Here is a 27,685-nt window from a genome sequence, read left to right on the forward strand (position 1 = left end):
TGTAAATGGCATGATTGCATGATTGGCACGATTGTTTTTAGTGTCTTACATGTAAAAACCTCACACAGAATGCAACAGTCCCAGTTTCTTATTGTGGAAAAGAAAATAAAAACGTGTAGTTGTTTCTTGTTTATTTAAAAGCAATTCCTGATATCCTCAAATTGAAGGAAGTAAGATTGTTTTATCAGGTGTTCACTGTACTGAATGTAAGGTTTAGTGCATTTATGTTTTTTTGTAAAGTAAAGTAAAAGCCACAGACAGGGCAAGTGGAGGACAGACTTATGATCACGAAGATCGATTACATACGCTGCAGAAATATAGACATTCAGTTGTATAGTCTTTTTGAATGCAAGATGAAATCAGGAGAATGACTTAAATGTTTATAAAATGAACACACACACACACACACACACACACACCATTTTGTTAATGTTCGTTAGTCATCAGTTATCTGCAATTTTATTTGTCCCCCTAATTGTGTCATTTTAATTTACAGTTTATATTTGATGCAAATGATGAAATACTTTTTTAGTTAGCTACCTTTCTTCTTTCATTATTCTTATAAGCTCGTCTGTACAGTGGCCTGTCCACGTGCATAATCATCATCATCTTCATTATTATTATTTTATAATTATTATTAGTAGTAAGTAGTAATAGTAGTATTGTCACTGTTATTATTGTTGTTATGCTCTGTAGTAGCAGTAGCAGTAACGCCACTTGCACATGACTTTTATTTTTGAAAGAAGTAAGCGCCGCAGTATCTGCTTCCGGGGTTGAAGGGCCTCAACGTGGTGCTGCTGTAGCTCAACGTGTGGAGCAGCTCGAAATGAAACCTCGGAGTAACTAAAGGCACAAATCGAAATACAGTCTTTAAAACAGGTAATTGGTATTTACGTGTTTGTGGGTCAAAATCATATTGTTTCCTTTTCTATTTCTCTGTTAATGAGTTATAATCGGAAGCTTTATCAGAGAGCACCTTCGTTAGCAGTGTAAGTTCGAGTTAAACTGACCACGAGTCAGTGATTAAAGTCATTTAATGCGACAGAAATAGATTATCTTGGATAAGGTGAAGGTTCTGAACTTTCTTTAGGTGTAAATGAACTGCGATGAGATTTCAAGGAGTTACCCGGTATAACCTCCTGCTCAGAAGTACAGTGAAAGAGCTTTCAATAGGGAAATAGAGAGCAGTTATAAAGGGTTTATGAACAGTTTCTTTATGATTGCAATCATTTGGATGCATAATGAAAGCATAATGAAATGCAGAAGCCAAGAGCTTCTGTACAATCCTATTTACACTGACCTGAGTATCTGAATATCTTAAATATACTGTTTGGAGACAACTTGTTTGCATGTCATCATCTTCCAGAGTCTTATCATAATTTGTTTGACATGTTTGTGTAATAGTTTTTTGGTTTCTTAAGATATTTCTATTTTGGCTATTTCAAACTATACTAAAACTACAATAAACAGTGTGCCATGAGAGGCCGAGGTTACCCTGCTACAGTGATGAGGGTCTGTGAGAGTCCAAGCACTGATTGTTTAACACCCAATAACATTGCATAAAGAAAGCAAGTTATCGAGAATCTGTCCTTGACCTTACTGCACTTCACTGATATAAAGATCTGAATTTATTTCCACTGAATACTTCACAACAACTCTGTGAGCAACAGTATGGTTTTATGCCTCGGAAGAGCACCACAGATGCATTATTTGAGTTGAGAATGTTGATGGAGAAGTATAGAGAAGGTCAGAAGGACTTGCATTGTGTGTTTGTGGATTTAGAGAAAGCGTATGACATGGTGGAGAGAAGAGTTGTGGTATTGTATGAGGAAGTCAGGTGTGTTAGAGAAGTATGTGAGGGTGGTGCAGGACATGTATGAGGACAGTGTGACAGCAGTGAAGTGTGCAGTAAGAACAACAGACTGGTTGAAGGTGGAGGTGGGGAGGTGCATCAAAGATCGGCTCTGAGCCCTTTCCTGTTTGCAGTGGTGATGGACAGGTAGACGGACGAGGTCAGACAGGAGTCTCTGAGGACTATGATGTTTGCGGATTATATTGTGATTTGTGGTAAAAGTAGGGAGCAGGTTGAGAAGAGCCTGGAGAGGTGGAGGTACACGCTGGAGAGAAGGGGAATGAAAGTCAGTAGGAGTAAGACCGAGTACATGTGTGTGAATGAGAGGGAGGGCAGTGGAGGGGTGCGGTTGCAGGGAGAAGAGGTGGAGAAGGTGGAGGAGTTCAGGTACCTGGGGTCAACAGTGAGAAGTATTGGAGAGTGGGTTAGAGAAGTGAAGAAAAGAGTGCAGGCAGGGTGGAGTGGGTGGAGAAGAGTGGCAGGAGTGATTTGTGATAGAAGAGTATCTGCAAGAGTGAAAGGGAAAGTTTATAGGACTGTGGTGAGACCTGCGATGGTGTATGGTTTAGAGACAGTGGCATTGAGTAAAAGACAGGAGGTGGAGATGGAGGTAGCAGAGATGAAGATGTTGAGATTTTCATTGGGAGACGCGATTGGGATGGTTTGGACATGTGCAGAGGAGGGACATGAAGTATATCGGTAGGAGAATGCTGAGGATGGAGCCACCAGGAAGGAGGAAAAGAGAAAGACCAAGGAGGAGGTTTATGGATGTGGTGAGGGAAGACATGCAGGTAGTTGGTTTGAAAGAGACAGATGTAAAGGACAGGGGGGTGTGGAGACGGATGATCCGCTGTGGTGACTCCTAATGGGAGAAGCCGAAAGAAGAAGAAAAAAAATATTCACAACAACATAAATTAATTCAACTGAATTCAAGTTTCTTCCTCATTAGCAGTTAAATCATCTCAGCATTGTGCAATAAGAATAAAAATATGTGCAATAACACATTTTATTTATTTTTTAATACAATTTTGCAATACCACTTTTTTCATCTCTGGAAGCTTCCATCACCAAAACAAAGTTTTTGTAAGTGCAAATGTACTTGACAATATTGCTCTTTTTGATTTTAATTCTGATATTACATAAATGTGACCATATCTTTGTTTATTTCTTAGCTGAATGGACTTTTTAAAAAAACAGAAATTCTTTCAGTGCCACAAATCAAACATCTGTTTCCAAATAGTTTTTCTTCCCCCCAGTGTTTACAAATTCGGATTCAACAATTCAGTTTCAGACAATCTAGTAACAGTATTCAGATTTTTGTTTTAATTCTTAGATTCAACCAGCCAGATTCGGTTTGCAAAATCCATTTAGTCATGTTATAAACTAGTATCTTTCTCTTTTTAATGTGTAATTAGGGAAAGAGTAAAACTCTTTCTGTGTCGTTTTTCAGCTTAAATCGTGCAGTGATGGGGGAGTTCAAGGTTCATCGTGTCCGCTTCTTCGACTACATGCCCTCGGCTGTCCGTTCTTTGGCCTTTGAGCCGCAGTCTCAGCGGGTCGCGGTGGCAAGGTCCGACGGCTCTGTGGAGATCTTCAACGTGGTTGATCACTTCTTTCAGGAAAAGGTCTGTCAAATTATGTAGGCTTTTATTGTCATTCCAACCATTTACAGTACAGTACATAGTAAACTGTTCCAGCAGGACCAAAGTGCTGCGTAAAGCATCATTAATGAACAAAAAGTAACACAAAACACAGAACTACACAAAACTAACTAGGACACGCTATAAAGACCATGTGCGAGACATTTAGTGCAAAACACCACAATAAGACATTGAGACACAGTGACACTGCAGTACTGACCAGTACAGAAAATGAGTCATAATAATAATCAATACTGTACATGTAAAAACTGAATTGAGTCGTTTTAGATTTTACTGTCAAATACTACGCTCTGGCTATACATGGTGCCTGAGTGCTGGTTCCTGGACAGATCAGACCCCTGTGTGGATTATTTGAGATGTGTGTAACGTGGTTTGTGTTCACAGGTGATTCCTGGGCGAGAATCTCGTGCCACTGAGGCTTTGGCCTGGGTCGGAGAGCGCCTCTTTAGTGGCGGGTTAAACGGAGAGATCGTTGAGTACGATTTGGACAACCACAAAGTAAAATACACACTTGATGCTTATGGAGGCCCCATTTGGTCTATAGCAAGCAACAAGCAAGGAACTCATTTGGCTGTAAGTCTGCTCACTTTATTTAAATGTATTTTATACCTTTGGAAATGAGTATGATTTAATTTTCACCACAGAGTGAAGATGATCTGGAAAAAGGGTTGCCTTTATTCATGGCTAAATACTCAGCTGTTCTTTTGATGTGCTCTCTGGCAGGTTGGTTGTGAGGATGGTACTGTTAAACTTTTTGAGGTGTGTGAAAGTAAAATTCAGTTTGAAAAGAATATGGCCAAACAAAAAGGACGGATCATCTCGCTGTCCTGGCACCCTTCAGGCCTGAGGATCGCTGCAGGGATGATGGATATGATTCGGATCTTTGACACTGAAAGAGGTAGGTTGATAACCCTGACAAAAACATGAACTGTATGTCAACAACATTTTGCATTGCATTGTTATTTATGTATCACACACCTGGCCTTCAAATATCTTTTAAGTAAACTATATATATTATTGAAAATCTTACTGGACACATCTTTTAGCTTTTTTTTTTTTTTTTCTCCCCCTCAGCGGAATTGTGAAAAAGGCTTTAAAGGTCCTGGGGGCACAAACTTTCTCACTTAACTTTATAACCCTTAATTCAGTTGTATATTTGACTTGGTGCTGGTTAGGACCAGAGCCTGAGATGGTACTGAACTGGATTGTAGACTTTCTTTGGCAGTTATAATAGACACCTCTATACTATATACTAAGTGTTTTATAAATGAATCCTTATGTTTTTTGTTGCTGCTCAGGTCAGTCAGTTCACCGGTTGCTGGTGGAGCGTGGAATAGGAACAGCCAGGAGCAAGGAGTGTGTCGTTTGGAGTGTGGTTTACCTCAGCGATGGCACCATCGTCAGCGGAGACTCGTCTGGGAAGGTTAAGATGTGGGATGAGCAAACAGGGACACTGATTAAAAGCCATCAGGTCACCAAGTGGGACGTTCTAACGTTATCAGCCTCACAGGTGAAAAGCTTTTACTGACTGTATGGGTTCATATTTGTGATTTTTTAAAAGAATTGACTTGGCACGTGCATTCGATTTCCACATTCTTGCAGTGCTTGAAATTCTTGGAGGCTGATTTTAAGCTAAAAATTCAAAGCATGATTTGATTAGCTCACATTTGTTTTATTGATATTTATTAGTGGACAATTTACTAGGCCTGGCTAAAGCAGGTTTTTTTTGTAACATGAAACTAGTTGCTGTTAGTAAGACTTTTTTTTGTTGTTGTTTGTTTTTATTTTACTTTGTAAATTAGCGTGAATGATGCTAGACAGTGTGCTAGACAATCCTGATGTGGAACCATAGCAAACGGCAATACAAAAATATATGCTTGTGTGTTTCATACATATATTCATATTAAAAAAATAATTTATATGTATTATTAATTAATATAGCATAACTAACATGTTGTCGAAATGGAAATGATTACCAGACTCAAACAACGTGTGTGATGAGAGAATGAGCCTTCTGAGACTTCATACTTCTTAGTTTTAGGTGGCTTTCAAACTGGGCACATTTGCTATGATCCGAATCTCAGTGAAATGGTTCATTAATATTGATTCTGTGGACAATTTGTTTTCCTTATGAATTAAATCGAAGCTGTGGCTAATAAATTGTCCTATTATGACCCAAAGGATGAGACCAGCGTTGTTGCAGGAACGTCAGAGGGAACCATTGTACAGTTTCAGTTCCTCTCCATGGTTCTTGGACAGGAGGATAAAGAGTGGGTCCAAACCAGAACTTTCAAGAACCACACACATGATGTCCGAGCTGTTTTGGAGATCAACATGGCCATTGTGTCAGGAGGTTTGGTCACTATTTTGTAATTCTTTGTGTTTTGAATGTCACGAGGCGTAGAGCATAAAAAAAATCTCTATTCTGCAATTTAGAAATTCTATAAGACTTGTGTATGATATATTGCTCGTTTAAATCCACCACTGTATTTAATTTATTAGTGATCAGAAATGCTTTAATCCACAAAAATGCTTCTTTTTTTTTTTTTTTAAGTCAACACTTTCTAATATACGTGTTCTGGAAAAAAGTGTTATGGCATTAGTGGTTTAGTTTCATTTACTTAGTTTTTCAAATAAATCTGTCATTTTTCAGAGGGTTTTTAACATTCTCTGGGTCTCCCTCCCCCTTCCTTTTATATCTTACCTCAGGAATGGACACCCAGATTGTCATGAGGCCTCTTTTGGATAAAATTGAAGTGAAGAGCACTGCTACTACTTTTCGCAAGATTCATTTTCCTCATGTGAGTTTTAATACCAGAGATTTTATCTGCACCTACAGCTCAAAGTGAATATTCTAAAAAGAAATGTTTTCTTAATATAGCGAAGTTTAGTGTCCTGCGCCAAGAAAACTGGTGTACTGCTGTTCCAGTACCCATCACATCTGGAGCTGTGGAGACTCGGAGAAAGTGAAGGCACTGGTATGAAAAATATGAGCATGTACCTAAATGAAGAATACCACATTTAAAATTCATTTGAATGCTGTCACATTTCTTGCATGTTTAAAGGTAACCAAATGTGCATTCACATAATATACTGTGACTTTAACGGTGTGTTGTCTTCTGCTGTTGGAGCCCATGCAATTTAGGGTTTAATGTTTTGTTCGTTCTAAGGTGATCATCATAAACAATGTAAACATGGACTATTTGTTACTGTTTTTTTCTTGGTATCTTTAACCAATATGGCCTTTTTTCCTCTGACATTTATTTTTATTCAACTGTTGCTCACTCAATACATTTTTTTATTATTGTTTTTTGACTGTTGAATAATATCCTGGGAGATCATAATTTTCTGAAATATTAAATTCATCCCATCTGGTACCAACATCTACTTTATGCCATGATTATAGTCACAGACATCACATTTTTCTTTAATCTGATTGTTTTTTTTGTTTTTTTTAATTGAAAGCTCGACTTGTATATGCATTGTGCTGCTGCCACATGATTGGATGAAACTTGCAGTAAAAAAAAACATGATTTGTTTGTTTGTTTTTTGAAGGGATGCCTGGAAGTAGTTTACCTATTGAAAGGAAACCAGAAAAATTACTCCATTTAAAGACAAAGGTATAGATTTTTACTTTATATCAGTTATTCTGAACTCTTAAGACTCCAGTAGGTCAATTGGTGTGTTTTTTTTTTTTTTTCCCCCATCAGGGTGAGGAGCATATTAGCTGCAGCGCTGTGTCTCCGTGTGGAGAGTGGATCGCTTACTCTACAGTGGCCAGCTTTCGACTGTACAGACTGCATTGTGACAACAACAACATCAGCATCACAAAGGTCAGTTGCTCTACTGACAGCAGACAGAGAGGAATTTAGTATTTTGAGCTGTGGGGACCCTTAAAAAACTTACAAAAAAATAGGAAAATTTACTTTACTGAAGAACTTCTTGTTTTTTTTTATTTGTTTTTTTATAATAGGTTTCCAAGCTCCCAAAGATCCTCAGCTCAGCCAATCAGATATGCTTCTCTTCAGACTCCTCACACGTGTTTGTGGCTTCCACTTGCTCGACCGTACACGTGGCCGCTCTGAGCAAAACAGAGTGCAAGTTTGTAACCACGCTCAAGTCCAAATCAGGTGAGAGGAATTTGAATATGTATATTACTTTTAAAGTTTCAAAGTAATATGTATATTACTTTGAAACTTTAAAAGGGGCTTGTTTATTTATTTATTGCGATTGAGTTTGTTTATTTTTATTTTTCTCTTTCTTGTCAAGGCTCTGGGCAAGCCATTCACCTGTTAGCAGCCAGTGAGGATGGAAAATGGCTGGCCTCAGCCAATAGTGCTCATGAGATTCACGTGTACAACCTGACGAAGATGAAGGTAAGGTTTAATACAAAAGTCTCGTGTGAGGAGGAGGAAATGTGTGGTGGGAAAGGAATCACATCATTGACTTGTGTGTTTCAGGTACACTGTACAGTGCCTGTTTATAGCTCCGGAGTCAGCGCCATGGCCATCCATCCAACAACTAACAACCTGTTCATGGTGCATGCAGATCAGCAGGTACTAAGCAGATACTGCAGGACACATGGGATAGATCAGTGTTTATTCTGTGAACCAAATGTATTTTATAATATAGTGCAAATCGATTATTTTTTTCACTGTGCAAAAGTTCAAGTTGTGCACTGAAAAAAAAAACCAATGCACTTAATAGTTTTAACTTAAATGAGCAAAATATTTTATATTTTAATAGTAGCAACTAGTAGTGACTTGACCATCACATACCAAACATCCAACATGGTGAACATCTAAAAATTTATTGATATTAATAAAACAAGCAGCTTGATAAGCCACTTTGGTAAGCCATGTTAAAGCATAGCGACAAAATATATTATAAATAAAATACCATGAATTAATTTAAACAATTTTTGTTTTTGTACTACCCCCCCCCCCCGTCTTTTTTTATTTTTTACACTTTGCTCAGTTTTCTCAAAACATTAAAAGAGCACATAACATGGCCAATCTCATGCTAATCTTGAGTAACTATTGTGTAGTTTTGCATCCTTCATATCTCAGAAGAGTCTTTTATCAGATTTATAAAAGAAAGATGCAGCTTTACGAGCTCCCGGAAGCGTTTTGAGTAGCAATAGCATTTTGAGCAGCTTTTGAGTAGCGATAAAAACCTCTGTAGTCTTAAATGAACAATTCTTCAGAGACAGTTTTTGTACGGCAAGTCCTGTGCAGCACTGCCAACGACTTCAGTAATCGAATGAAGCACGGTGATGGGTGTGCTGTGTGAGTACTTTCTACTGGAAGTGCCCATAAAAGGATTTTCGCCCTTCATGATGTCATGAAGAGCCATACTCAAAAAGAACTTTGAACGTTTCTAGAACCCAGAAATGGTGTATTTGACATTGCCAAATCCTGAGTAGAAATGAGAAGTGTGTTTATATGATACACTGCATTAGTCTGTACAATAAAAAAATGCTCAGTTTTTATAGTATAGAATGAGATGATTAAATGTTTGTGCTCTTTTGATTCTGCAGCTGTTCGAGTACTCGATAGAGCAAAAGCAGTACACTGACTGGAGTCGACTGGTGCAGAGGAACGGACTTCATTTCCTGTGGCTGGAGAGAGACACACCAGTCACTAATGTGACCTTCAGTCGCAAAAACCCAGCCCACATTGTGCTACATGACATGTACATGTTCTGTGTCATTGATCAAACCCTGGTAAGATGCTATTTAGCTATTAATCTTATTCATGTATTGGCATATTGTAATAAGTGTGTTAATCTTTTTAAAAATCTGCCCCATACTATTTAAACTGCTCAATTATGAAAATGTTTATCTTGAGACCTGGGGTTAATTTTTTGTTGTTGTTTTTTTTGTTTTTTTTTCTTTCCAGCCTCTTCCTAATGATAAATCGCAGTTTTTCAATCAGCTGACACTGCGAAGCCTACCTGAGAAGGAAAGGAAATCCAAAAGCCATGCTTTTAAAGTTTGTAAGACTTACAAGGTGTGTGTGTGTGTGTGTGTGTAGATCTCAACTGCTCTAAACCATATTGCATTTATTTTGGAGAATATAACTCAAATTTAACAGAGTGCTTTAATAGTTCTATTGAAAGGCTGATGATGACTTGTTTGTTGGGTTTAATTGTGAATTGTTTTTCGTCTCTTCAGGAGCTGCTGTTTGCTGGACTGATGGAGGATCAGTCAATGGTAGTGGTGGAGCGTCCCCTGTTGGAGATCACTGCTGAACTCCCACCACCAGTCAGACAGAAGAAGTTTGCTACATAAGTGTGAGAGCTTGTGTGTGTGTGTGTGTGTGAGAGCTTGTGTGTGTGTGTGTGTGTGTGAGAGCTTGTGTGTGTGTGTGTGTGTGTGAGAGCTTGTGTGTGTGTGTGTGTGTGAGAGCTTGTGTGTGTGTGTGTGTGAGAGCTTGTGTGTGTGTGTGTGTGAGAGCTTGTGTGTGTGTGTGTGTGAGAGCTTGTGTGTGTGTGTGTGTGAGAGCTTGTGTGTGTGTGTGTGTGTGAGAGCTTGTGTGTGTGTGTGTGTGAGAGCTTGTGTGTGTGTGTGTGTGAGAGCTTGTGTGTGTGTGTGTGTGAGAGCTTGTGTGTGTGTGTGTGTGAGAGCTTGTGTGTGTGTGTGTGTGAGAGCTTGTGTGTGTGTGTGTGTGAGAGCTTGTGTGTGTGTGTGTGTGAGAGCTTGTGTGTGTGTGTGTGTGAGAGCTTGTGTGTGTGTGTGTGTGAGAGCTTGTGTGTGTGTGTGTGTGAGAGCTTGTGTGTGTGTGTGTGTGAGAGCTTGTGTGTGTGTGTGTGTGTGTGTGAGAGCTTGTGTGTGTGTGTGTGTGTGTGTGTGAGAGCTTGTGTGTGTGTGTGTGTGTGTGTGTGAGAGCTTGTGTGTGTGTGTGTGTGTGTGTGTGAGAGCTTGTGTGTGTGTGTGTGTGTGTGTGTGAGAGCTTGTGTGTGTGTGTGTGTGTGTGAGAGCTTGTGTGTGTGTGTGTGTGTGTGAGAGCTTGTGTGTGTGTGTGTGTGTGTGAGAGCTTGTGTGTGTGTGTGTGTGTGTGAGAGCTTGTGTGTGTGTGTGTGTGTGAGAGCTTGTGTGTGTGTGTGTGTGTGTGAGAGCTTGTGTGTGTGTGTGTGTGTGTGAGAGCTTGTGTGTGTGTGAGAGCTTGTGTGTGTGTGAGAGCTTGTGTGTGTGTGAGAGCTTGTGTGTGTGTGAGAGCTTGTGTGTGTGTGAGAGCTTGTGTGTGTGTGAGAGCTTGTGTGTGTGTGAGAGCTTGTGTGTGTGTGTGTGTGTGTGAGAGCTTGTGTGTGTGTGTGTGTGTGAGAGAGCTTGTGTGTGTGTGTGTGAGAGAGCGTGTGTGTGTGTGTGTGAGTGTGAGAGCGTGTGTGTGTGTGTGTGAGTGTGAGAGCGTGTGTGTGTGTGTGAGAGCGTGTGTGTGTGTGTGAGAGCGTGTGTGTGTGTGTGAGAGCGTGTGTGTGTGTGTGAGAGCGTGTGTGTGTGTGTGAGAGCGTGTGTGTGTGTGTGAGAGCGTGTGTGTGTGTGTGAGAGCGTGTGTGTGTGTGTGAGAGCGTGTGTGTGTGTGAGAGCGCGTGTGTGTGTGTGAGAGCGCGTGTGTGTGTGTGAGAGCGTGTGTGTGTGAGAGCGTGTGTGTGTGAGAGCGTGTGTGTGTGTGTGTGTGTGAGAGCTTGTGTGTGTGTGTGTGTGAGAGCTTGTGTGTGTGTGTGTGTGTGAGAGCTTGTGTGTGTGTGTGTGTGAGAGCTTGTGTGTGTGTGTGTGTGAGAGCTTGTGTGTGTGTGTGTGTGAGAGCTTGTGTGTGTGTGTGTGTGAGAGCTTGTGTGTGTGTGTGTGTGAGAGCTTGTGTGTGTGTGTGTGAGAGCCATTGAGAGACATTGTAAACCTGCTCATCCCCATGCTTTGTATGAATTGTTTGATACTGTAATAAACAGAATATTTACTGGCATATGAAAATTTTTACCTTTGCATTTTTTTATTTTTTTTTTTTTACCTATTACTTATTTACAATTTAAAATTAAGGACAATTTTTATTTTCTTTATTTCTTTATTTATTTTTTGATGAATGAAATGCTTGAAAGATAGATTATTTTTTTGGAGAATAGCCTTTTGATTTGTTCATTTAGCTTTTTCTCATTTCGCCTTAAGGCAAAGAATGGCTGTAAATCCAACATTAGGCATATCCATTAAAGAACATGGATATTTGAAGCATATGAACTCAATGAAAGACTGCAGAAAAAGATTTAATTCATGATACACAGGAATAAAAAAAATACTGCACATTTCTGTAGCACCACTTGTATTCATAATGCATTATAGATGCATTTATAACATTGTTCAGCACACAGAATTCCTTTTTGAAGGCTCAAGTAATTATGGTTATATTCACAGCATGCTAATTTGCATGCCTCATGTATTTGTTGATAAGAACACAAATGTATTATAACAGATTACACAGCCTGTGTTTACAGTGAGATACATTACTGTCTCCAGTCATAATGCCTTCTGTCCCATGTTTTTGTGGTCATGTACTCAATTTGTAAGGTGTTGTGTATGTAACTGGAACTATTTATGAAGTATCTAAAAATATTTATAAACTAACGAAGTATTTATAAGGTTTCAAAACAGGGCTGTGGCACTCGAATTTGTCTCAGTGATTGTTAGTATAATATCAGCTCGAATGTTTTCTGTAAGGAAATATTTCTTCAAATAGGATGGAGGAATTTCTTACAACCAATCCTTTGTAAACGTTCCAGGGAAAACTGCACGTTTTACACCACAGGAAAGTTTTCAGGAGAAAAACCAATGCATTTTGCAGATTCATGGTAACAACTTGAAAAAAAAATCTTCAACAGGGAACAAAAAAAATCTGGTAATACATATAGCTGTGAATTTTAACCAAGAACAATATGCCATTCCTTTAAACCGAATTGTTGACGTTGCTGTGGTAAACAAAATAATATGCTGTATAACATGGTATAAATATGCTCAAATAACTCATTATGAATACAGGACTGATAATCCACATTATGCTTTGTTAAGTAAGAACAGAGTAAGATGTCACTTCTCTATCTGAAAAATCCAGCTCCTACACAATATCTTTTTACCATTTCCAATCTAAATGACTATAGTAGGTAAAACTTACAATGGGGGGAAAAAATTATGCCTGAGATGTTTGTGGACCAACACGTTCTTTGGTTTTACCAGACCCCGGTAAAGCATGTAAGGATACTTATATATTTAGTACATTCTCAGGTTTAGCATTAAATGTAAGTTTGAGAACAAATACTTTAAAACTAAGCAGTGTGTTTATCTGAGAAAATGATGAAAATGCACAGTGGTGCATCATGCTGGCAATTTATAACAAGGAGGTAGGAACTGTTGACTTTTTCGAGTTTTAGCACCTTCAAAATAAAGCACCAATTATAAAGTAAAGCAATTCAGTTTCTGCAGAAGTTTTTGGCTGGTTTTGTTTTACTGCATACATTCTGTTGGGCTATGAAGGTCACCTGTCAGAACAGAGGATAATATTCATGTAAGAGATTAATTTTGTGTAGTGTGTACATAATTATATTGTGTTGCCGCAGTCTAACTCATTCGTTCCTCCTTAGTTTGGTCTGCATCATAAATGAATAAATTGTAATCACTTGACAAAATCTAATGCAGTATTGATTTCATGGCAAACATCTCATAATGGAAAATAGAGTTGTGCCTTCCTTTCTACCATTTAATAATGTGTGATTAAAGTATATTTCCAGTACAATATGGCAGATTTGAGTTATAAAAGCCATACTGCCATATAAAGAAATCCCAAAATCCGGATCCATTTTATTTAGCTTGCGGTGAAGTGTGATCCTATTTGGGGAAATCTGATTCCTCAGTCTGCAAACTACATTTTAATGTGTCATTTTCAAACAAACAAAAAACTCACCTGCTCTTCAGTGCTTCTGGTATTCTTCATAACCCACTGCTATGTTGGTGTTGCTTCCTGTTCGGATGAAAACGCAATGATTAAAAACAGAATTGTGAGGATTTCACTTGGATGTTTCCTTTCTAAGAGACAGATATAAATTGGTGGTCATACTAACCTAAATAATCCTTGTGATCTTTGTAGTACTTGTGCCTCAGGCTACGACCATCTAAAAAAATAAACAATTATTGTAGCTAAGGTGCAACAGGTTGTTCATTATAAATGTATATAAATTATAACATTATTGCTATATTTTAGTATCTAAAATTGGTTGAATCTCACAAATGTAAATGCAGCTAATGTGTTTGCTAATCTGTTAATACAATTCTTTCTTTAATATGGTCTGGCTAAATCTGAAAAAAGTTAATGAATAAATATGTCCACTCAATGTCCACTCTACAAAGAAACAGCAGCTCAATCCAACACAGAGCATCATAAAATTGTTTTCTCGAATTATCACCTGAGATTAATTTAGTATATTCAATCCTGCAACCTGCAGATTAATTTTTTTATGATAAAACCTACTGAATTAAATAATCCTATTTATTTTTATATATAATCTTTGTCTATGATGTAACATTATGACAGACTTAACTTTGTGTTTTCTCAGATGGACAAATCAAGCTGGATTTTTCAATGGGGTCGAGCAGATATTTAAGTTCCAGCATTTCAAAATCTGTTTACCCACAAAAGTAAAAAGAGAGACAATTACATCGAAAGATTGAATTCCGTCTGTGGCCAGGAGCTTTCTGAATATAATTTTTTCCCTCTAAAATCTTTTTACTGGATTTTGATGTGGTAAGAATTACACTGGACAGGGTCAGTATAATCATCACTTTAAAGAAAAAAAAAAGACAAAGCACCTACACAACTTAAAAATTCTAGAAGTATATGAAGTTGTAGCCCAGTGGTTATGATGCTTTCTGATTGGAATGTTGTGAGTTCAAATCTCACTACTGCTACAGCTGGGCCCTTGAGTAAGAAAGAAAGTTGCTCTGGATAAGGAAGTCTGCCAATTTGTCTTATTTCAGCTATTTGCCAGATTTAAGCCACAACAACATCTGACAGGTTTTTCTCAGAACACCAAACAAATGCAGAATAATCAAACAGTAATAAGATATGACAAAAAAAAATTAACTGGCACACAGATGAATTCAAACCTGAGTTTCCCCGCTGTTTGATACACTGGCCTCGGTTAGGGATGCCCGCAGAGGGGTTTCCAGGGTTGATGATGTGGCATTCATATCCAGTAGGACAGTGTAATGGCTCGTCCCCATCCTCTGTAGTGCTGCATGCCTCAGCTACAGACCCCACACATAGATAACAGCATGTTAGCAGATGTTTACTTGTTATATAACCAGCCTGGTGGTACATTAGATAACGTAGTAATGATTGCCACTCACCCTGAAGTACCTCCTCTGGTCCATCTAAGAGCCAGCCGTTTCCACCAAGCCACCGTGGCTTTGGCTGCACCAACCAATCCAGCACTGATGAGAACATAGAAATGCACTGTAAGTACACTCACATAAATACTGTACAGTAGCTTTATTTAACTATATATACACACTGTTGTATGCCAGTAGTGTTATAATTTACTAAGAAATATATGTCTGTGTATGACTGTGTTTTCTAACCTGGTGGAGGCTGAACTGACTCTAGACAGGCGTAGATGCAGCCATTGTAACAGCATCGTTTGTGTCTCTCACACTCTGAGTCTGAGCGGCAGCTGGGCACATCACACGCTCGCTCAGGAAGCATCTGAGGTGGAGGTGGGCACCGATCATTCTTCTGGTGTTGAGTGGACTGGGAGTGGTTTGGGTACTCGTAGTCCTGTGGAGAAAAAAAGTGCAATCTGTATTAAATCATCTATTCTTACAAATATATACATACTAATCTGCACTGTTCCTCTGTGCCAGAGTGTTGCTCTCAACAGTACATCTTTTGTACCTTTAGTATGCAGTATGAGAAGGAGCATGTGGTGTTTCTTTATTTAGGTTTTTGAGTAAAGTATGGAAAGATTAATAAATCAGTTGTCATTAGGGTGTAATTATTTAGATTTTTTAATGATACTATATTGAAATTTCCACACGTAAAGATAAATCCAAAAGGTACTTTGAGAGTATCACATCACTATCACATAGAGGTGTAACGGTACACAAAAATTCACGCTTCGGTACGTACCTCCGTTTTTGAGTTACAGTTTGGTACAATTTAGGTACGGTTAGGGGGAAAAAATGCAAAACAAAATTGCTTGTCGTTGTTTTTTTTTGTTTTTTTTAGAAACACAGTTTATTATTATTAACATTTGTAAACATCAACAGTTTACATTTTAAATAAGATTTATTCATAAAATGTCTGCTTGGTTAAATAATATTTTATAATTTTTTATCAAAATAAAACAGTCAAATTCAAATGAAATGCAACACACTTTTTATTATATTAAATAAATTAAGTAATTCAATAATTTTGCTAAAAATAAGAGAGAATATTAAAAACACAGAACATCTTAAAATATCTATACCCCATAAATCATAGATTAGCAAGTGATGAACACATCATAGTCATGAACACATTTTACATAATTTGACATAATTTCTAATTTTGCTCGTTATTGAGGGAACTCAATGTACAACTACTGCAACAAGTTTATTAGCTATAAAACTTGTGCATTTATGCTCATTCAAATGGCCAACTTTATTCAATGACAAGAAAGTGTATACATCTCAACAAATGTACAAAGACCCTATTTTTGATTAGTAGTCAAGAGAACATTGCCACCCCACCCCCAAAAAAGAACATTATTTACATTATTTACCCACACTGATGTTGTCCCATACCTGTTTGAGTTTCTTTATTTTGTTTGATAGAAACTCATATAGATTTGGAATAATGTGGGTGAATAAATAATTAATAATTAATAAATAAATAATGGGTGAATAAATGATGACAATTTTAATTTTTGGGTGAACTATCCCTTTAAAAATGAAATTAAAATAGTAATTAAATACTGAATATAAGAACAATTCAGTGCATACATTTCTCAAAAGACATTAATATATAGATCATTTCAGACAGCATTCCTTTTGCCCAATAGTCTCAATGAGAAACCTCTGGCTTCTCCTGCTAGTGCACAATTGAATGGATGTCAAGTGCCCCCTTAAACTCTGTCAAATGATAATCTGTTTCACATCTTGCCTAGTCACAGTAAATGTTTCTCATTTTGTTAAACATTCTCAATAGCACGCATATCCTACTATGTTTTAAATACTATGGTTACTGGCAGAAATTAGCATCCTTTCTGGTTGGAATTAACATCCTAATATAAAAGCAGTCTTTTAATTTTTTTAGTTATAAGGCCAACATGGTCCTGCTTGCCGTGTTTAAAGATACTACCATGTGGGCTTCCAGTTGCCCATCCCTGACCTAAATGGTTAACTGGTTTCTAGGTTTTAACTTATACCAGGCAACATCATGTCCTATAGATGGCGCCATTTGCACTTTGCATACCTTCAGTTTGAGCGCCTTCAGACTAATTTCTCACAGTATTATCCGTTTTCTCAGTTTGATAAACATCTATATATCTTATTTCATTGTGTTCCCAACACTATGAAAAAGCTCCATAAGTATTTATATAAACACTAAATTCTATTCAGTTGAATCATGTCGGAGGCCCCCTCTCCTGTTAAACTAGGGTGTAGGCTGTTCTGAAGCTCTGCCAGGGATTTGTATTCATGTGAATCAAGATCTGTGAAGCAGCCATGTATGAACTGCTCTCAGTTCACTGAGTTCAGCATTCCTTCTATGCTTTCTACAGAAAAGTAAACTGGGGAACCCCCCTGAGGTTAAAGTTCAGGACAAGAGATTTTCTGTTATTAAGTATGCCTGGCTATGGCATAAAGGAAACATTGTTGTTAATAAAAGGAAAATAAAATCCATAGGGATTTGCACTAGAATTTCCTTTCTTTTTGTGCAGGAGTTCAAGGATGTGAACTAATTCCACAAAGGCTTTACTTTGAAAATGGGTTAGAGCCAGTCTTCTAAGAAGAGCTACTTTTTACTACTTTGATTCACTACAGTATGTCTCTGTCTTTGTCTCACAACCTCTCCACCCTATTATCCTTTCTTTATGCCTGACTACAGTCCAGGACTGCATAATCATCTTGGCGATTGTCCTCTGAATGTGGGATCCTCTGTAATCTAACCGATATTCTGCAGGTTGTATCTGCTCTGAATGTAGATACAGTGATGTCTTTGTATTGCCAAGTCTATGTAAAAGAGGCATCTTAAAGGTAATTCAAAGCTCTCTCAAAAATCCCAAATTTCACTAAACCCAGTCAGGTTTTCATGTAACATGTACTGCAGGGTAATGACTACATTTTCAGTTACATTTGTAAACTTACATCAACTTACGGCTTTTGCCTCTCTGTGGTTATATTTTGTATTTTTTGATAAGGTTACAGTTTTCACTTACTGTCACAAATGACTGTTTGGCAGGTGTCTCTGGCACAAAGCAACAATTAAAACAACTGCAGTGGTATGGAACAGATGTACAGATGTGTTTATACCTAACAGACACACATTTGCTTTCATAAAAGAAGTGTAGTTAAGATATTTGTATATGTTATTATACAGTTGAGGGCACATGTGTTCTCAGACAATTGCAAGTTATTGCAATATACATTCAGGACAGAAATGCAGACTTGTAAATGAAATTATATTTCATATCACTAATGTCTTACCATATACAATTTGCACTGCAGTCCTGTCCACAGAGGCAAGTTCCAGAGAGGAAAACATAGCAGGTGTTCAACAAATGTTAATTCTCATAAAATCCTCATTCACAACTCTATCTATTTAAATTCTATTAAAATACTGTTTACATCTCTTGGGTGACCAGCCATTTAACGAAAGTTGCTATTTGATGGATCTAAGTTGATGTTCCATAGATTTGTTTAGCTTTTAAGCAGCCTGCTCACTGCCACATTAAGCTCCATACAGTTATTATTGCTTGCAGTCTTTAAAGAGGCCTATTGGGGCAGGAATCATGCTGTTTCCTGTTCATTGTCTATGACTATTTTCATTTGTGCTGGAGGAGAAACAGCAGAGAATGATAGGGTTGTGATTTGAAATGCAACATTAAGCTGCTATAGTTTACAAATACTCAGCAGCTTGTTTCATAGCATATAATTAGAATGAAATTTAATGAATTTCCCCAAACAAGGGCAAAGTGGCTCTTAGTGGTGCACCAGACATCTGTGGAGTTCAAGAGAGCAAGATGGAGTTGTTCATAGAGTAGAGGTGATGGCATTTTAGCTCTTCCTTATAAATTAAAGTGATACGCATCAAAGCGAAGGGGCCAAATCATGCTTTTTGATTAGAGTGTGGTAAGTCAACCCATGATGCACTAGAAATTGCAGAAAAGCTTCATTTGGCATTGCCTGACTTGTTAATCTCATAAAGTAGACCGAACTCATGGCTGGGAAATTGCTAAGACTACATTTGAGAGAACATTGAGGTCAAAAGAAAGGTAAAGGGGAATATTTGTGCATGATCATGACCATAGCAAAATTAGAAAAAAAAGGAAAACATTTGTACTAATTTTAAGACTTTAGAAGTGTTTGAGATGAAGTTGGGCTGGACTAAAAAAAAAAAACCTCACATGTCAATACAGACTAACACAGATACATGGTCACTTGATTACTTATCACTCACTTATCATACACACAAAATAACACACATGGATACATGGACCACTATTACAATATTTAAGGAATCTCAGTTCATACATTCATTAAAAACTGTATAGTGATTAATACGTTTTGGAAAACAAACCTGCTACACCAAATACGATTTAAAAACAATGTCTAAACCTGCTCAAAATAAGTTTTTATTCTCTGTCTTGGATAATAATGTAGTCAACATTCACCTGCCTATTGATATAATTTTGTCAAATGAATTCAAAAACTGAATTTTGTTTGCTCCCTCCTTAAAAAGACATTGATCTTGCATTAGTGTTGAAATAATACAAGAAGAAAAAGTGTTTCCTTATCGCTGATGAATCAAATTTATATTTACTGTAATCTGATTAAGGCTTGTTTAAACTGTTTGTGCTTTATTTATGCATAGTTCTTCCAACCAAGATGTTCTTCATCTACTGGGCACTTCTAAATCTTGAAAAGAAATTCAGTGTTGTGACTACAAAGATCCTTCTGTACCATCACATTCACAATAAACTAAACCACAAAACTGCACACATAAGCACACAGTCTTAATATTTAGGAATACCTTGCTGTAGCATAATTTGTTGTGATGTTGTCACTCAGACAGGCAGACTTCATTCATAGCTCTTACAGTTATATCCAGATTATCTTTCAAGAGACTGTCAGGAAAAGCTAGTAGTATCTCTTTCCTGTTTGGAGTTAATGGTCTTATCTCCGTAAGTCTTTCTACTATTATGCATGCTGGGATGCCTTCCTTCCTGTTTGTCTTCTCCTGCTCTTATGTAGGGATGTCAAGAGCTCCATGATGAAAGTATTTACTGGCTACATTCTCTCTCACAGTGGGAAAACCACAGGCCAGCAAATTCACAAGAGATTTCTAAACTCCTAAACAGATCCTTTGATCCAAAAGTTTATCATTTATATCAATGAGGATTTTGGCCAACAGAGTGTACAATATAAACCAAAAAATCTGTATTGTGGATTTTGCTAAAAAAAAAATGATCGTTTTTTACTATTTTAAAACTTGAAATGATCCTGTCCTATTGGCTGTTTTATTGTAAATCTTCCAATCGAACAAAACATTTTCAAAGTTGAAATTAAAAATTTACAGCATTTAGATTTTTCACAGTAGACTTTTTGCACAGCCTATATTTTCTATAGTTTTCATTGTTTCGTTCGCTGACTATGACTTTTAACTTCCTTCCTGTCCCAGAGCACTTTTGAAGAATTACAGGCACTTCATTGATGAGGTCTGTGAACGTATTTATTGAACGGGTTTTACACTGCTGCTGGAAATTTTTGCTGAAGCAGCTACATAGTGTGAGGATTGGTGTTTCATTTATGATGTATCAATTGATGATGTATTAAAACTGGTACTTTAGGAGTCTCTTCATGATCTGTTTCTAATGATTTGCAGTTCACTAAAATGCACATCTACTGTATAATTAAGACATTACCCATCATTTTTCAAACCTCACAGCATGCTACCCCCCCACAGCTCTGCTTCATTTTGTTAAAGATTAATCTCTCCACCCTGCCTTTCAAACCTTATTTTCTCCAGTCTTTTACTGTTTTAATTACTGTCCTTCTAAATTTCACACTAATGTATGCTTTAAATGATAATTTCATACACTGTACACACTAAACTGATTTTTTTTTGTCTCCATTTGGCTGACTGTTTGCTGCCTGATAGTGACTTTGTACTTGTAAGAGGGTCTTGCAAGTGATTGGCAGCAAAGGAAAGTACACGTTGAAAAGTTTGGCAATGAAAGTCCTTCTACTATGTACTTAGACCCCTATCATATCCTATCCTAAGACTTGTTGAGACTTTAATATCTGTGCTTTAAAGATACTTTGCATTGATTAGTGCTTTGGATATGCATCTAAACTGAACTAAAATTACTTCTGCTACAGTGATACTTCTGCATTAGCAATGCCATCCAAAATCCAGTGCCTTTTTAATCAGGAGGCTGTATTCAGCTAATTCAACAAGTTTGCATGAACGTTCTGAAAACTGAACTCTTCGGGTAACTGGGATTAATGCTGACAGGTGAACACATGACTGCTGCACACTGCTGCTTTGTTAACTTGTTTACAGCAGGACTTCAGAGTGAAACTGCAGCCAGCTGTAAACTTGAAATTATCCTGTTCTATTGCCATTAAAGCATCAAAACTATTTGCCAACAGAACAAAAAAGTTAGTCTAAAAGACTATTTATAAAGACTGTTTATTAAGAAATAATAACTAAAATTAACCGGAAACTGGAAATACTTTACATATGGAAAAACAGTGCTGTCGTTAAATGAACATACGATGTAAGTAGTAACTTGCCACATTTTCGCTGTACACATTCACAAAATTTGTCTATTTATACTGTACATACATATAAGCCCTGTCTAGTTTTGCACTTCCACAATATAAAGTGATTTATTCCTTTATTCTTCTTTAGTAACTGCTTTATTCTGGGGAGGATTTCAGAGTAACTGGAGCCCATCCTACCTACAATCGGTGCAAGGAAAGGGCAATCATCCTGAATGGGATGACAAACAATCACATAGCACCATTCACACACTCGTATACTGTACACCTAAGCTCAGTTACCACTAGCTTGTTTAGAGAGCAGTGCAAGAATAGCAGAAAACGTCTGAACTATCTTTACATGAAATAGAGCAGAGAATAGGAAAACTTTACATTTCTATTATTGGTTATTTTGTATATATAAATATATACAAAATATATAACAAAGTGTATCTAATATATTTATCTTTTATCCCAACTCTATTAAATACACACAAGCTAAATTGTGTCACTTTTTTTAGGTGGCTATTTTTCTTTTATTATAGAAAATTGTATCCCTTTCCTTGGATGATTTTTTTTAAATGTTCCGAAATTACATTTGCTGACTTTATTCCAAAAGATTTGTTTATATTTTAGCCTTTAAAGATGATTTTGCTTATTTTTCAGTGCACGGTCAGCATTCGGATTCATCTCGATGGTGTTCAGTAGGTTTGTCAGGGTTCCAGTTCCACTCTAAACTTGGCAAATCATTTCAAGGTGCACAAGTGTTTGGATCTCTTACAGTAGTTCCATTGAAGAGAACATATTGAAGCAAATAGAGATATGTCTACAATTGCGTGCTGCTGTGGATGGTACCACTTAGAATCACTTAGACTGCAATTAATACAAACAGCTTTAATTTGATGGGTTTGGACTCACCACTCCAAAATATTTTGCACTCAAGTCTGTCACTTCAACAAAATTGAATAAAAAAAGAAAAACTTGGTTACACAATTGCCCTTTTAGTATACACAGTCATAGAAATTGTTTATAATTCTTTATAAAATAAAATAAAATAAAATAAAATAAAATAAAATAAAATAAAATAAAATAAAAATTAATATAAAATGTTTTTTTTATTAAATTAAATTAAATTAAATTAAATTAAATTAAATTAAATTAAATTAAATTAAATTAAATTAAATTAAAATACATTTATTTTGTACAATTTGGGGAAAACCCAAATATGGACATGATGGTTAGTTGGCCACATACTTTTTGTTCTGAATATGTTCTACAATGATTTCAAATTCATGGCATTTTGCTTATGCCTTTATCCAGTGCGATGTACAGCTATCTCAGTTATGACTAAGCAGCTGAAGGCTTATTGGCCCAGCAGATAGAGCATGGTGTTGCTGAGATTTAAACTTATGACCTTCCAATCAAAAACCTTTTTTATTATGTTAAAAACTTTTTTTACTACAGTCATTGAATATTCTACCAAAAACTAAATTTGTCAGGACTTTTTTATTCAATATTTAGATGCTGCAACATTTTTGCTTGTATAATCATCTACACAGTAAGTATCCATAATGTTATTTTACACAGCTAGAAAAGAAACACTTACTGTCTGGCTAACTTTCTGCTGTAACACTTACTGGATGGTCTATTCACTATACTCTCTGCATAGTTAATAAACACAGACCACACATGCTATAGTTGCATTGTGAATGTTCGGGGCAACTGGTAAACATAACAGCAAAACTCTAACTGACAGACATTATGTGTGCATCTGCACAAAACATCTGTCCACTGCATTAGCTCTTTGTTGTTGCTGTTAAAATCAGTCTGGATCTGCAAGATAAATAGTGTACATATTCTGAGGAGGTCAAACATCCCTGTACAAGTCCTGGCGTGCATTAGGAGCACAACATGTATCTGAATATAAAATACTTCAACCTGGGACTAACAGCATTGCATGCAGCGAGTTGGGCGGTTACACCTTCATCTGTGAGTCACTAATTCCTTGTTTGGGTCAAACAAAAAAGCACACAAATGTGCAGTCATTTTATCCCCACATTTTGTTTTCTATTACACAGCAGATTCATGAGTAGTAATCTTGTTATTTTACCTTCCCCCACATATCTACTGTATATATATTCTAGTGAATGGTTTTCAGACAGATCTTGATTTATTACCCAGGCCTGCAAAATGCCATGTAGTGTGACAGCTAGTTCTGCCTCTTCTGCTTCTCTCTCCACGCCTCTACGGCGCTCTTTCTGTATTTTAGAGATTGCTAGTATAAGTTATTTGAAGCTATGTAGTGAATCTTTTTGACAACTTAAAGATCTTACTAAAGACAAAGCTTAGGAACTCAAGTTTAACCCTCCAGACAGCTTTGCATTGCTCTTTCTTTTAGTCCTGTATGCTTTTAAGTGTTGAAGTGTTGAAGCCTCACTGACTGCAGGACATGAACATTCAGTACTGTTAATATGGCATCTTTTTTGCTTAAGCATGCAGAATGTTTTTTGCTGGGTCATGTGTGCACAAATCCCAGGAAAAAGGCACTAGCATTTCTTTTATTAACACTTTACATGCTGCATTTTGCTGCATAGAATTAGGACTACACTTAGTGCCAGGTGGCTCATGCAGATTTTTGGACTCTATGGCATTTTTGGACTCACACAGAGTAAAGTGACGGCTTGACGAGCATATCCACAAATAAAATTTTTTTTTAGCAATAAAACATCATTGAAGAAAATGTCAGCTCGTTAGCTCCTGCTGTATGGTGTACAACATAGCCAGTGGCTAGCTGCCATAACCACTGAGTACCACCTCTGCTTCATTATTACATGTGTAGCTTTTCTAAAGAGCCAGAAGGGAAAAGAAAAAGCCAGGAAGAAAAGAGGATTTTTTATATAGGGGAAGAAAGAATAAATACACCAGTGTCTCTGCATGTCCTAATTTTACTGGTCTTTTTTAAAAGTGTGCGTGTCAGCATGATAGAGCTGTGCAGCATCACATACCCTGTCCCTCTTTAGCCTCAATTGCGCTCACGTGAGCTAGAAAGCAGATGTCAAAACAAGATTCCACTTTGAAAGTCTGAAAACACTATGGTCACACACACACACACACACACACACACACACACACACACACACACACACACACACACACACACACACACACACACACACACACACACTGAATTCTTGTAAATTCTTGTGCAATTGAACATAATGTCTTTTGTAAATTAGTCCAGCCGCCCTGTTCTAAACAATTAAACTAACAAGTCGAGTCAGCACCAGAATTATTTACAACCATCATGGGAATGAAGTAAGAATTACATACAAATACAATTTTCCACTCAAACAACTAAAGAAAAAAATGTCCTTTAACAAAGCGAAATGTAATAAAAACATGATTTAACGTAATTTTTTAAAAAGTTTTATTGCCTGATACACATATATATGAAAGTATTCATGTTGAATCTTTTTTTTAATAAAAAGATGCTAATCATGACATGGGATATAAAAACTACAATAAGCAGTGAAAAATCCTGCTAAACACAATATCAATGCCATAGCAATTAAACAAAAATATCTGTAAAAGAAAAAATGGTTTTGAAGCTAATCTGGTCCATGAGTTCTAGTGATAGTATCATGAGTTCTGCAAAGTATTCAAATCATTTAAGATGAAACCTTATTGTGTCTGACAAGATTTGCTTAAGTAGCCATAGATAAAGCTCTCAACAATTTAGTTAAATCAAACCAGAATCAGTGTTAGCAATGGCAGAATCACAATCATAGCAATGGCCATCACAGTTTACTTATGTTATCTGTATGAATAAATGCAAAAACCTGAGAATAGAAAGGAGCTTAAATAGTCTTTATGGAGGAATAGACCAAAATCCCTCTATCTGTGTCTAGACAGTACACTTCACAATACCTTGATTGTCAGGTGTAAATCATTTTGAAGGTTTTTGAATTAGGAATAAAAAAATATTGAACACTAGAAAACTTTAAGAAACTTAACAGCTTTACAAATATTATCAAGCACAAATTCCTGACAAACAATACGTGTTTAAACTTTAAATATCTCAGAATGCACTGTGATTTGATATATCCATTTCTGCTCAATTTCTTTAGCCACTCTTTAGCCGCTCATTTCTTTAGCCACTCATAAAGCTGACTGTCTCTACAGATATGCAAAAAAATGAAGAAATGTTTGACCCTGACCTTCTGGCTGAGTCCTCTCCTCCTGAGTCTGCGTTTGCTCTGTGTGCCAGTGATGAGCAGCAGCAGACAGACAATCAGAGTTAGCCGGCTTGGTATCTGAGTGCTTGCCATGGCCCTTCTCCTTCACTCGCTCCTCTCTTTTGTCTCCTCGTTCCTTTTCTTCCTCTTCTCTCGACTCCCGCACTTTGAAGTTTCGTCCTGCTGTCTAGACTCTTGATCAATTTTTTCTTTGTCTGTGTGTGTTTACACTGTGGTTTCCTTTTGGAGTTTGTGTGTAAGTGAGCGTGTGAGTGAATGCATGTAGTTCCTTGTGAGTTACCCAACAGCCTGTAAGCCGGTCCTGGATTGACGTCTCTGTCCTTGTGCACTTATACAAACTCACTTGTTCAGAAGAGTGCTTCAAGTCTGGAAGAATAAACTAGAGGGAAGGTGAGAGGAGAAGCAGTGAGAGGGGGGGGGGGGATAAAAGGGAAGGAAGGGAAGAAAAGTAAGAGGAGTAGAGAAGAGAGAGTCAAGAATGAGGAAAGAGGCAGCTGCCTGTGTGTTGGATATTCTGAGGAGGGGGTAAAACTCGTCTGCTGGCATGACACGCACATAGGTCAAGGTTTTACATATATATATATATATATATATATATATATATATATATATATATATATATATATATATATATATATATATGTATATATATATATATATATATATATATATATATATATATATATATACATATATATATATATATATATATATATATATATATATATATATATATATATATATATATAGAGAGAGAGAGAGAGAGAGAGAGAGAGAGAGAGAGAGAGAGAGTTGGGAAATCAAGTGTACTTTGTAGAGCAATCCAGAAAAGTTGTGTTTAAGGTATGCATTTGTTAGTTACAGTGAATTATCTCTAATGTGAGAGTAAATCTCCACATTGGCTAAGCATCATGTGATGTGTGTTAAACTACATAAAGGGCCACTTGGCTTTGAAAATAAATGTTGGGTCTTAAAGTAGGGCACCCCCTTCTGTGCCTCACTCCCTATAAAGCACTTTGAAAGTGTTAAAAAAAGGGGAAAAAAACGACAGATCAAATCACTGTCATTATCCATTTTACTGCAGGGAGACCCAGCCAGAGCTAAGCAAGTAAAGATGCAAGAAGTAAAAAAAAAGTAAAGATGCAAGAAATGAGCTGACAGCAGATGTGTGTTACTCTCACAGTAAGGGAGACATTTTAATATTATCAGCTCAGAGGATGATGAAACTTTTCATAGCATGCATTTTGATCCAATTTTCTCTACAGGCTTAATGACAATAGGCTTTCTGCCAGTGATCAGAGAAGACAGGTCAATTTGAAATCTTTGCTTTAATTAGCATCAGCAGTTTGGCAAAACAACAGGGATTTAATTGTTTTTCCTAGACACAGGAAAAACTATATTTTTTTAAAGTTATGTGGCTAAGCTAAAAATATCTCACATTGCATGCACAAAGAAAATAACTCCAGAAGCAAAACATTGCATAAAGAATACGTTATTTTTTTGCTTGTGGTAATTTAAATTTGTTACTAGAAAAAAAAAAAAAATGTGCACACAAGCCAAACTAATTCATTATGATTATTTGTGTTTTGATACTGATTAGTAGTGATAAGTATTGTCAATAAAAGACAAAGTGAAAAACTTTTCTTTGAAGAATGGGTGGACGTTTGCATTCCCAATGCTCCAAACCTCCTGGCACTGCAGCTGAACTTAACCAGATAGAGCTGGTTGGAGTCGACCCCATTGTCAGGTCAGCCTTTTACCCAATAAGATGATGATTATAAATTCAGACTTATTAGAATTGATGTGTTGATGCTGGCAGGTCTGAATTTGAAGATGTGAAGGTTTTCTGTGAATTCCAGCAGGGCTTTTTATGCTCTGAAGAGTCAGCAACATCTGCTGAGCAGAAGGAAACCAT

General features: G+C 36.9%; 2 protein-coding genes across 3 annotated transcripts; one reads left to right on the forward strand and one right to left on the reverse strand.

The window, feature by feature from the left end:
• The first annotated feature begins 728 nt into the window (after nucleotides 1-728).
• utp4 (UTP4 small subunit processome component) lies at nucleotides 729-11,482 on the forward strand. 2 transcript variants are annotated; one of them, XM_083551931.1, is made up of 17 exons: nucleotides 729-879; nucleotides 3,303-3,477; nucleotides 3,898-4,086; nucleotides 4,237-4,411; nucleotides 4,812-5,023; nucleotides 5,695-5,866; nucleotides 6,223-6,314; nucleotides 6,395-6,491; nucleotides 7,069-7,133; nucleotides 7,224-7,346; nucleotides 7,487-7,643; nucleotides 7,783-7,889; nucleotides 7,974-8,069; nucleotides 9,053-9,238; nucleotides 9,414-9,524; nucleotides 9,689-9,953; nucleotides 11,389-11,482. In XM_083551931.1, exons 2-16 carry the CDS (start codon nucleotides 3,319-3,321, stop codon nucleotides 9,803-9,805), a joined length of 2,058 nt encoding a protein of 685 aa, XP_083408057.1. In that variant the 5' UTR covers nucleotides 729-879; nucleotides 3,303-3,318; the 3' UTR covers nucleotides 9,806-9,953; nucleotides 11,389-11,482. The 2 variants fall into 2 exon arrangements, with proteins under 2 accessions (XP_083408057.1, XP_083408056.1); XM_083551930.1 differs by having other exon boundaries at nucleotides 9,689-9,929.
• A 269-nt stretch (nucleotides 11,483-11,751) lies between these two features.
• wfdc1 (WAP four-disulfide core domain 1) lies at nucleotides 11,752-26,269 on the reverse strand. Its single transcript, XM_083552000.1, has 7 exons — nucleotides 25,732-26,269; nucleotides 15,131-15,326; nucleotides 14,900-14,983; nucleotides 14,657-14,797; nucleotides 13,615-13,665; nucleotides 13,458-13,514; nucleotides 11,752-13,035 (listed from the first exon to the last, which is right to left on the reverse strand). Exons 1-6 carry the CDS (start codon nucleotides 25,840-25,842, stop codon nucleotides 13,465-13,467), a joined length of 633 nt encoding a protein of 210 aa, XP_083408126.1. The 5' UTR covers nucleotides 25,843-26,269; the 3' UTR covers nucleotides 11,752-13,035; nucleotides 13,458-13,464.
• Nucleotides 26,270-27,685: the final 1,416 nt, after the last annotated feature.

The sequence above is a fragment of the Silurus aristotelis genome, assembly GCF_946808225.1.
Source record: "Silurus aristotelis genome assembly, chromosome: 10".
NCBI classification, from domain to species: domain Eukaryota; kingdom Metazoa; phylum Chordata; class Actinopteri; order Siluriformes; family Siluridae; genus Silurus; species Silurus aristotelis.